The 11,878-nt window shown below is 36.0% G+C and overlaps 1 protein-coding gene across 1 annotated transcript in view; it reads right to left on the bottom strand.

The window, feature by feature from the left end:
* Positions 1 to 11,878, bottom strand: part of TOP2B (topoisomerase (DNA) II beta 180kDa) — a 57,845-nt gene that overhangs the window by 1,749 nt on the left and 44,218 nt on the right. The window contains 13 exon segments of the mRNA XM_010015031.1: positions 1 to 73; positions 1,338 to 1,448; positions 1,756 to 1,835; positions 2,339 to 2,546; positions 3,346 to 3,504; positions 4,672 to 4,816; positions 5,168 to 5,365; positions 6,424 to 6,507; positions 6,641 to 6,796; positions 7,954 to 8,045; positions 8,202 to 8,397; positions 9,960 to 10,160; positions 10,614 to 10,748. The exon segment at positions 1 to 73 is cut by the window's left edge and continues 19 nt beyond it. Of these exon segments, the coding sequence (XP_010013333.1) occupies positions 1 to 73; positions 1,338 to 1,448; positions 1,756 to 1,835; positions 2,339 to 2,546; positions 3,346 to 3,504; positions 4,672 to 4,816; positions 5,168 to 5,365; positions 6,424 to 6,507; positions 6,641 to 6,796; positions 7,954 to 8,045; positions 8,202 to 8,397; positions 9,960 to 10,160; positions 10,614 to 10,748 (1,838 nt within the window).

Here is an 11,878-nt window from a genome sequence, read left to right on the forward strand (position 1 = left end):
GAGTCGGAGTTCAGAGTTTCCACCTTCTTGGCCTTGGGAGCTCTTTTAGGTTTAGGAGGCGCATCTGGTTTTGCTGTTAGAATAGAGATACTAAATATGGTAAATTCACATATTGGTTAGAAGCAATAAATTTTATTAGATACTCCAATTACAGCCTAAGTGGCAGCTATTTAAACAAGATGAGCCGTTTCAGCACTTGGAGAAAACATACTTCAGCTTTTATGCTAAAACTACATGGAATAAACAGGTTTCCTCTGTCATACTTTAAGGTGTATCACTGCATTAAATAAGTTCCATTGATGAAATACTTTTAGTCTTTTTGAGCACAAACCAGGTTACCAGTAACTAAAGCAGCAACACAGTTTCTCCAGGTTGGATACATTACACTGTTTACAGATAGGGCTTGCTGCTTGTGATGGTTTTGCCTTTACACTAGTTTAACTGCAGGACAACTTGCCCCATGATTATTGCAGGAGTTTGACTCTGTGACATCATTTTCTGTCAATCATCTATCTCAGTGAAAATGAACTTCAAAAAAAGCAGGGAGGAGACATATCTATGGATTTCTTAACTGCTACTAGGGGAAGCAGCAGTTCAGCTACAAATTGGTTGAAAGAAGTTTCAAAAAACAAAGGCCACAGCATTACATAAAAAGTGCTTTTGGAGGAGAGATGAAGCAGCAAGAAAAAACAAAATTATCTGAAAGTAATAAAATCCCCAGTCTATCGTGTGCTAAGAACTGTAATTTATAACCTATTTAAACCACTATTAGGTAATAAAACCCATTATTTTCACCATTAATTATGGTGTCTAGCACACATGTAGAAACAAGTGCAAGTCTTTCTCTTACAAGTAGCACCAACAAGTGACAAACCAACATTCCCCTAAGTAGTCAAAGCGAAAAAAAATTGCTGGCTGGGGTTAAACCACAACACCTATTTAGGACATAAATAGTTACTGGAGATTCCTCCTTTGCACTTGCCCCCTCCTTCCTATTAAAGTAAGTTAGATCCATTACAAAGACTATCTTCAGCCCCAAGGTCATCTTGTTTCACGTATTCCTTGAGGGTAAAACCTCCCTTTAGTTAAACTAATCAATCAAAGGCTGGACTTGACTTAAACTCCGTATGCAGAAATGTACTTTTAACACTGTGGTAGCCAGTGGAAAGAAACTGGTATCATTAAGGAGCTGGCAGAAGCTCACACCCCATCCTGAATTTCACCAAGTTTAAAATAAATGAATACAGCTCCTGCTCTGAAAATGTGAAGAGACAACACAGAGGTGAGGGAGATCAGTTTTAAGTAAATGATGGCTGACAGGACAATCCTATACACACCCTTTTTAGCAGCTACTGTTTTACTTGTAATTTTCTCTGTTTGTTTTGGGGCAAAAGATGATGAGAAAACAGGAGCAGAATCCTCTTCATCACTGTCCAATTTTGTTGTATCTACAATCCAGAGTACATTTAGAGTAAGTACAATTCACTGCGTATTTTAAATCATCAATATCAATTACAGTCAAAATTCATCTCAAAAAAGTGCTTCTGATACTACTGCTAGGCTATGGACATACTGTGGCTTTCTTACCTGTGATATCAGCTTTGTTCCTCTAAGGATCAAAACCCTCCTTCCCCTTTCCCCTTTATAAATCTGGACAGCCTTCTTTTTATAACTACTGTGTGAAGTTTGTGTATACCACATAAATTCCCTAATATATTGCCATAGGATTAAATAGATCAGTGAAAACAAGCTCACCATCATCTCGTTTCTGAGAGTAAGATGGAAAAGAGAAGATGTTCCCAAAATCTTGATTCTTCTTATCTTGAGACATTTTCCTACTTCCAAATAGGAGAAATAAATTATGTGAGTTGCATTAACTACATAGTGAAGTATGTAGATAATATCCATATGAGATTAAATTGCTGATTTAGCACTATAAGGCATTTCCAGCATTTTTGTATACACTTGCAGCAGTCAAACCCCTAAAATCACCATTCAGGCATGAACTTCAGGCATTTAAACCTAACAGAATTCCATTTTTTTTCAGTAGTTCTGTACACCAGACAGGCACAAGGTGGAAACCAGAGAAGCTTAAAAAATGCAGTTTAACAGATGATATTACTGCCAGTGTACCATAATTTCTTAAGTCATGTTTGCCTCTGCATAGGTCAATTGCAAGGCTGAGATAAGATGTGCTTTAATTCCTCCTCAGAAACGTGTAAAATTTTACATGGTACATGTAGAGAAATAACACCTTGATGTTCCTCAGGTTTGTTCAGAAACTTCTGCATTTAAAAGGATTATTAGTAAAGAAACACTGCTGAGTTACAGGACTTACTCTGGAGATGGCTTTGATTTGGCTGGGGAGAAGTCATATTCATCTTTTTCTAAACTGTCCGAGGGAACAAACTCATCCTCTCTGTCATTTGTAACTGGAGAGGCTTTTACTTTAAGCTCATCCAAATCATTATTATTGTTGGCATCATCATCATCATCGGCATCATCTTCTTCTTCTGAGAAGTCAAAAGTATACTTGGGCCTCTCAGCTAGAAAAATCACATATAGACGCATTTCAAAATAGTTCCTTATGTTAATACATAAATAAATGAAAATGGAAGTCACTAAACAGTCCCTGCCTCAGAGTACACAAGACAAAAGACTGGGGGTAAAGAATAAAAGGACATAATTTAAAGTTACCAAACATCTAACACCATGTGCGGCTTGCTCGGATACCTTCAGCTAACAGTGTTATGAAGATACCACCGTGTAAGAACTTTTAAAGAATGAGAATCCTGCACTTACAATTGAAGTTTTCCTGACTCCATCATTAGAACATTCTTCCTAATCAAGTGCTTGTAAACTCAATTCACACTTTTCCAGAAAAATCTGTGTGTTTTTCTTTAACTTTCAAATATTTACTTGTTTTTCCAAACTTTCAGCCTCTGGTATTTTTGCTATTCATGGACTGTTCAAAATTTTTTGGATACATTTTTATTGCCATTCAAGCTTTTGGACCTTACTTGCCAGTATAATTGCATTTTTTTGTTTGTAATGGTATTATCTTGTCTATTTCTTGTGTAATTCACTAGGGTTTTGAGTAATTTCTACTCTAGTGTTTAGAAGAAGGGAAAAGACTTCTGAACCAAGTTACAAAATCTTTCATATCAACTCTTAAGCTCCTGGTCTTGACAATGAGAGGTTTTTCACTAACCACGCAGTGAAGAAAATACAATGCACGCTATCTGTAGGAGACAAAGTCCTAAAGGAAGGCTACGGTCAAAGGCAAATGTAGGTTTGCAATTTAAACTTTCAGTCACAATGCACAATTCACAAAAGCTTGGGTACCTGCAGCTCTCCTAAGCAGAGAGTCTCTTGGAATAATCACAGGCTCATTCTCTTCTAAATCACTTTCAGATTTGGATTCATCATCTGACCATGGGTTTCGTTTCTTCACTTTTTTTGCACTGGACTTTGTAGATGATGGTGTTCTTCTTACCCTAGTACCTGCCACCAGTTTAAACAGTTAGTACAATCAGGGTAAAAAAATATTTTTATCTTTCCTATTAATTTAAGAAGAATAAATTTAGCATGAATTTTTATCTTTCGAAGTTCTCCTTTAAATGCTGTGAGTTTTCTTCTCCTTCCTGAAGAAAAATAGCATGTAATTATATTATTTCACACTGAACCTGACCTGCTGCTGCCAAACCAACCTATTTGATGACTGAAAAACATGCAAGTCTCTAATCTGAAGTTTTAGCTTTTCTGCAGTCAACCTTCCTTTTTTCTTTTTTTTAAGGTTGCTGGGGTTTTCCAGGAAAAAAAACCAAAGCAGTTTTCCATTATTCAGGGAATAGATCAGGATCTGAAAAATCCGATCAACATGGGAAGCAGAAGATACTATTGGGGGGGTAACAGTGCGGTCAGTTGATTGCAGGGCAAGCTCAGGTCAAACAGAGCTAACTGGCTCTAGCTCAAAACTAGTTAGGGTAGATTTGAGCTGCAGGCAGACAACTCAGTCATAACTCAGTTAATCCATTCAGGCTGGATAATCCCCTGGATATTTGCATACCCACTCGTTATTCCTTTTTTACTTAAACCTTCCCTTCTGCCTTTAGCTTTCTTTTTTCTTGCTGCCTCCCCCCCCATTACTATGCATATCTCAAACAGTAGTAATAAATTCCTGCTCATAAAGGCAAAAGTTAACATAAACATTTAGTCTGCCAAGCTATAACATGCATAACTTTTAAAAAGTCAGAATGACTGAATACGTCAAAAAATATATTTATTTAATCAAGTTTTACAATCTCTATTATTAGTCAGGCTGAAGGTGAGTGCCACATCCTTCGACATCAGAGAGCATCCAAATGAGAAATCCCCATTTACACAGAATTAGTCTAATTATGTCAAAATAATCTGTGTTTCTAGCACAAATTCAAAGTTTAAGACACCCCCCAAAAACTGAATGTAGAAAATGTAACATCCACCCACCCCAGAAAAGCAGCTTCAATTTCACCAGAGTACTTTCAAGTGTTTCTTCACATTTTAGGGAAGAAAATCAGATGAAATAGTGATTATTGTTGTATATTTCCCTTCCCGCTATGTGTTAAAATGTATTTAACACCCAATTAGCATACACAACTAAGGTGAACAATGACTGTGTAAGGATCTTACCAGGCTCCTTCTTCTCTCTCTTAGGTTTAGGGGTTTTAGTTGCTGTGGCTGATGTATTCAGTGAGTCATCCCCACCACCCTCAGCTGGCACACCACCAAATTCTTCATCAAATTCCATTTTTATTGCCAAAGAATCAGTTTCACCCTGAAAATATAAAAAAGTCGCTCAAAATGAAATAAATTACACCTTTGTATTTCAAGATAGAGCTGTAATAGTTTCATGGGAGATAATAAATGAAAGTGGAATAGTATATTGACATTTATTGAACTGTTTTGGAAAGAAGTAAACTCAGTAAAAACACCTGAACAATAAGGAGTCACAAGAGGCTTGCAAACCTAAAGGAAATCCAGTATTAAGTTCTTCATGCATTAGGTCAGCAAAGCAGTGTGAATACAGCATTAATGAGGTCTAGGAGTTTGCATTTATGCTAACAGACTACAAAAATATAATGGTTACATAATACATAATCTAACTATAGCAATAGTTTTGATTTACCTTTTTCTTTTTCAGCAGTTTCCTACTGGCATCAGCTTTCATGGCAGATGTAATCTGTGGAACTATTCTTCTGCCAAATGGTGATGGCATGGTCTCTTCCAACTGAAGTTTCTTCATTTTGGGTTTACCAACTTTGCCTTTTATTGGTTTGCCAACCATGCCAGCCAAAACATCCTCTCTTTCCTGGGCTTCTACTTTCTAACAAACAAGGTGGGGCAGGGTAGGGAGCACAACATTTAATAATGACAAAGTAGAACATGGCCATTATTTAAGCTTCATCTCCTTCTGACGTGGAGCGTAAGACCTCACTTAATTCTCTTTTGAATTGTAACACTTTCCAGTAACAGAAAACCAACCACTTAATCTTGGTAAATTCTTCATTACCCTCTACAGTTAAAAACTACACTTTTATTCAAGATTAAATAAATACCAACTTTTGGACACTGTTATCAAGTTTCTATTTGTCGCGTATGTATCTGAGTCCTGATGTAACTTTTCAGTATTTCAGTGTTTAATTTAAGCAGCTGGTTTCTAGAGTAATTTTTAAGGAACATTTCCCATTCCTTGAATCAGCTTTCTTTGCCAGTATGAACACACAGCTGAAATGCAGACATCTGATCAGAACACTTCCAATTGCAGCTGTACCACAAACACACAGAGAACTAGAACAAACATCTTACTTGTATTATCCTGTGTCACCTCAAAGACGTATGCCAGCCTTTTTCAGCACACACTGAAAGCTGAGGCTCAGCAAGGTTCCCACCAACAGAACTTTACCTTTTTCCAGATTTATTCATGATGCAAAGTTAAGAGCCCCTTGTATGGTACTTACAGTCTACACACTCCATTCCTACATGTACAGCTGTCTAACTGACAATAATTAGTCCCTCACAACCAATTAGATCATGTAGACCTACTATTATTATTACTATTAACAGTTACTCCTCCCAGGTGTTTGTATCATCTGAAAATATTTTCTCCTGGTAATTTTTCTTTCACCGTCACTGACTTGGAAAGAACATTAAATTGTATAGATATAAGAGACAATCCCCAAGAAACACAACGAGGAACACGAACGCCCAATATTGACTTCCTATTTACCACTATATTTGGAAGTCTGTCTGCTTTTAATCCAAAATATGGCTGCTTATGGGGTGTTTTTCTTAGATTTCAATACTTTTAATTAAGTAATGCTTTTAACTAAGTTAATCTAAATTTAATATTTTAAGAAAAAAAATACATAAAATAAAACATACTTCAAGCTCCTCAACAAAGGCTGCTAAATCTTCTTTCCACAGATCTGAAGAAGATTTCCTTTTAAGGTCATTCAAGTCTCTCTCCTAAAACATAAACACATCATTAGAATGTAAGTTACAAAGTTAAACTAAAATACTATAGAAACTCAACATTTACTATTAGGCACATCAGTTATTACTGTATTATTCCAGAATAAGCCTTCCATATTGTACCAACCTTTGAATCTCTCTGCTTAATTAACTCTTCTACTTTCTCTTTCGTGAGTGACCACAAGGACATGTTTAAGATATAGTTAAAGTCCGGGCCAGAAGTTGAGCCAGAAGCAGAAGAAGCATCATCATTTGGGTTCTGTGGGTCCTCCTCTTCTGCTGCCTAAAGTGAAATAGTCACAATTATAAGTATCAAAAATCTTAGCTCTATGCATAAACTGTAACACTGCTCCAAAGCACCATCATAAAGAAGTGCCCTTACAGATTTGATAATCTTAATCTTTCCAAAAGGCCATGTTTCTGTGACCTTCTGTATTTGGATTATTTAATAATCTAAGAAAACAAATCTGAATCTGATGCTAGCCTTGTATGCTGTTGGCTCCAGATATTGGTACAATCCTAGCTATCTCACAGGGTTGAGACTTTTGTCCTTGGGATATTCATGTATATCTGTTTCTTTGGAAATGAGCACTGTCTTTTAGATAAAAACTGCTATCAAAGCCCTGAATGTACAAACTGTGGTTTGGAAATGGATCAAAATTTCTCATAATAATAGTTTTGTTATAAAATACAACACACTTTGTGAAGTAAAAATACAGTAGTAAAAAAACAAAAAAAGGTAAAGCAAATCAACTGAGAAATGAAAACAAATAGCAAAAGCAGTGGCAATGGCACAGAAAAAGGTGCCTGACAGAAGTTTAAAGATTTTAAGTTGCTTTTCAAAGTAGTTTCATCTTCCCTTAGTAAAGCATGAAATTAAACATGTGACTTATCTCTTTTGGAACAATAAAAAACTCCTTGGTTTTAAAAAAGCAGAAATAAATACAGGTCAAGGTCAAATTTATTAAAGTAAGTTGCAAAGGCACAGCTTTATAATATTCATGTTTCATTATAGAAAACTGATTAATACGTTATATATATAGCAATTACATTTTGCAATCATATGACAAATAATAAGGGGAAAATCAGTTATATGTGTGGGGTAACTGATGCAGCATTTTGTGTATCAGCCAGTCAGAAAGCAAGTTGCCAGTTTTGATTTGGGTGCCTTCAGAAAGTCAGTCCTCTGCATTCTCTTTTTGAGACTTGTATTATCTGGGGGGTTTTATAAGAATTATCCATGTACAATACCAACATCATGAGACAAGATTTTTGAACAAGTCTGATGTGTTTTTTAAAATGGAAGCCCATAAGGAGTAATGAATAGTCTTTTTATAGTGTTGTGTGTGTTATAACTTATGTTAGACTATTAGAAACAAACATCTGAATAAATTAATACCTTTTATAACATTAGCAGCACCAGAGATTTCAGATTATTACCTTTTCCTGTGCTTCTTTCCAGGCTTTTACTGGATCAGATTCATAACCTCTCTGGACCAACATCTGAATCAAATCCCTTTTTGATCTGTTCTCTACAAGACACACGCACACAACCAGGACAGAAAGTAGAATAAAAAGAGAATCAATGTCATGAAAATAAATGTCTTACAAGCAAGTACATTCTACTACATTCAAATAATTTCCAGGTTTTCCCCCACTGTTGATAATTCTAACTTACATTTACTCACCTATTGTAATTTTTCCTTGTATCTTCTCGAGAACAAAACGAGCTTGGTTGTTAAGCTTGGTAGATTCTGCACCCAACATTCCCACAAGCCATTCCTTACGTAAACTGTAATAATGTAATCTCAAATCAAAGAATTCCTTCAAGATGTCTTGCACAGTTTCATACTTCTTTAAGCATCCCATATGATCAAATAGCACCTATGAAATACATAATATACTGCTTGAGATTGCAAACCTCAGACTTTGTAAACCTTTGTGTACGAGTTTATTTCTACTGCATGTATACATGCACCATACAAAAAGCAGCATTTTGAAGACTGGGAACTCAAACCTTACTATAGAACTACATGGCACATAAATGAATACATTTTTATTCACAAATAGATTTAAGATGATATTTATGGTAATATGTTCAAACAGGAAGACAGCTATATAGTTAAATAGACCTGAATTCAGCTGAATAATTAATTTCATCTAAATATAAAGCATGAGTTCAATAGCACCTAATGATTCACAATCAGTTAACGTAACAGCTGAAAAGCATCTTTAATAATCTTTCAGTTCAGCTGAAAACTCTGCCATCCTTCAGGTTCAAGCTCAAAGTAAGAAATCCCCCAAAATAATTTTTATATTATAGGTGGAATCAATCCTGCCTGACTTCTGACATCTCCAGTTTAGACATTTATAGGTGAACTAGTCACCCTAGGCGCCCTCTATAGTCAAATGGAAGAAATAAGCCCCTCCAGAGGGCAATTCATCTATCTAAAGTATCTGTTTGGGCATTGGGTGAACAACTAGCTCAGCTCACATAACTTCTTAAGATGCTTACACTAGGGCAGATTATTTCCTAGACATACACTGAAAGCAGCCCTTACTATACAGTAGTTATGTGGTTGCTTAAACCTGTGAGAAATACTACTACCATCACTTGGTAGATTCACTTTTCAAGCACAATCCATAAACGAGGTTGAGCAAGGACCTTTTCCAGTTCCACAGTCTATGGTCTTTATTTTTAACCCATTTTCACATAGCTTCCGATTTATACGACAACAGCAACAGTAATGGTATTTATGCTTTGTGATAATATCTGAAAGTAGCCTTTCTTGTTTGTCCTCAGTCTTTATAAAGACAGGTTGTTTGGAAATATTCTGGTAGAAATTACCTTACTATTCAAATTCCTCTCATAAGAGACAGACATGTGTATTTGCTTATATTCTTACTCCCATCTTGCTATAAGCAGAATAAACCGTATGAGTAACTTACACCACTATTATGTCTTCAGTGGTGTAAGGATAATGTTTTCTATACCTTACAGTCTAAAATGGGATTTATGTTGGTGAAACATTGGATCATTTAACTCCTATTAGAGGTGTAACAGCCTTGCATAAAGTGTAATTTTGAAAATGTCATTTATCTCAAGTTTAAAGCTCAAATCTAATTATAATATGGCAGAAAGTTATTTGTATGATTTACTTTAACAATTTTTGGTTAGCTGCACAGAAAATTGCCAGTTACAGGAAACTAACCACCCTAAGCCTGTCTAATTAGGTTTGAAAAATTCACCTGGGCTGAAATGGATTTGCTGATCCATATTGACTTAATATTTGTCATCCCTGATTGTCATCATAATTTTCTACTGTCCAAACAATTTCAAACACAAAAATAGAGTTCAATACCAAGTACCCAAATACACTACAAAAACATTCGAGTTTACAGCAAGCAACAGTAAGGATTCTGATAGCCAAACATGTAAAAGTTACCATAGAATTACAAGTAAGACTTGTTTGAAGCTTAAAGACTTTGTGCAATCCAGCAGCTTCTGCCTGGGCAAGTTTTTCTTCTGTCATCTTCACAACAAATTTCACAGTTGTATCAGTGTGGTATTCCTTATAGTCAGAAATTAATGCTGGAGTTTTTTCAGTCCCATTCAGCATAGGTTCTAGAACCTGCTCTTTGTACACCTGTTAAAAACAGGGTAGCAAAAAACAGAAGCACTTCTTACAATCCTTAAATCCATAAACCAACTGCACAACATAAGACCAAAGCTTTCTACATTACATCTGATACCAGTTATAATTTACAGAACCAGTATAACGTGCAAAACGCAGTCCAAGACTAGTACAAACATAAGAGGCATTTAAAAAGGTTGGAAAAGACTAGTCAAAAGAAAAAGGGGATTAAATACTAATTTAGCAGGAGAAGCAAGTATTCTTTGTAGTATGGACAGTAGGTGGCACAAGTAGAAAACCTGCTTCTACAAAGGCACACAAAAGAATGAGACCATAATCCCTTCCATGTGTGTATAATCATCAGAAATTGTGTTAGAAGCTTATCTGGATATAGGATTAAATAATTTAATAGGGAACTTCTTGTTGGTTTTGGTCCTTACATAACTGTATTTCACTGTTACTTACCTGGGTCCATGTCCTTACAGGAAGCTCTGTAATTTCTACTGTGTTCCTGTCCACCACAAATATTTCACCACTGACTACGTACTGGTTTTGACCAAGTTCCTGAATGGTTCCTTTGAAGTTTTTGTAGTTTGGAAGCTGAAATTGCAAAAACCAGCAAAATGGTAATCATCTTCTAATAAAACATGGGAAAAATATTTGTTTACCATACACTTATTACTTGATATTGCATTAATCCATCAACCAGCCTCTCATGATGTGAAAATCTTAAGTCATAGGAAAAACACTACAGAAAAAACAGAATGCACACATGCAAGTAGCAGAGAAAGTACCTTAACACCTTAACATCTGCAGAGTAGGTAGATGAACCCAGTAAAGTGGTGGGTTGTGGGTTTGGGGTTTTTTGTTTGTTTTTGTTTGTTGGGGTTTTTTTCTCTTTTGTTTTTGGTTTTTTGGATTGGTTTGATGGGGTTTCCCCCAGCCCGAGCAAACTGCAAGCACAGGTCAGGCATGACAGAAAGCAGATCAACACCTCAGTCTCACAATAACTTTACAGAAGTGGTGCTACCTCCCCTAACCATTTTTTCATCCTTGTGCTGTTTGACAAAGTCAGTGGAACCCATTCAGTTTAAAAGTAACCAACGGTGAGGAATTTTTTTAACTGAATTGATTCCTTTATCCAGCTTACCGTGCAGCCACAAACATACCAGCATACAGAAAGGAGCTAGATGGAGGCAGAATTGCCTCTTTCAACCAGTGAAGCTTCAATCGACTGTGAGACTACAGAGAAGGCCTAGGGGTCCTAAAGGAAGGGCATGAATTGCATTAATTAAAAAATAATTCATTGTTCCCAAGAATTTGCAAAAGGGAATTCACTCTCAGGAAGGTTGATACTGCACTCTAAGTGGCCTGTGTTGTAAGTAGAGATGTTTCTGCTTCTATGAGCTGGTAAACACAGCAAAGTAGCAACATCCATCAGTTATTATGTAACCTTTACTTCACATGTATTTCATCTGTTGGTTACAGCTATTCTGGGTTCACCCAGGTATTCTTCCTGCCCAATTTTTTTCAAGTATACACCACTTCTGAGACTTCTTATAACATTTTAAATAAAGGAACATAAGCTAAATTCAGTTCAGAAGCTGCTGGTTTTCTTGAACTGTGACAATATCTTCTCCTATGCTTACAGATACATAAAAGAAAGTACAATTCAGACAAGACAGAGGAAACATTAAGCTTAGCTGAAACGGTAGTACCTTCAAAAAGGA

The sequence above is a fragment of the Nestor notabilis genome, unplaced genomic scaffold, assembly GCF_000696875.1.
Source record: "Nestor notabilis isolate BGI_N333 unplaced genomic scaffold, ASM69687v1 scaffold185, whole genome shotgun sequence".
Lineage (NCBI taxonomy): Eukaryota > Metazoa > Chordata > Aves > Psittaciformes > Psittacidae > Nestor > Nestor notabilis.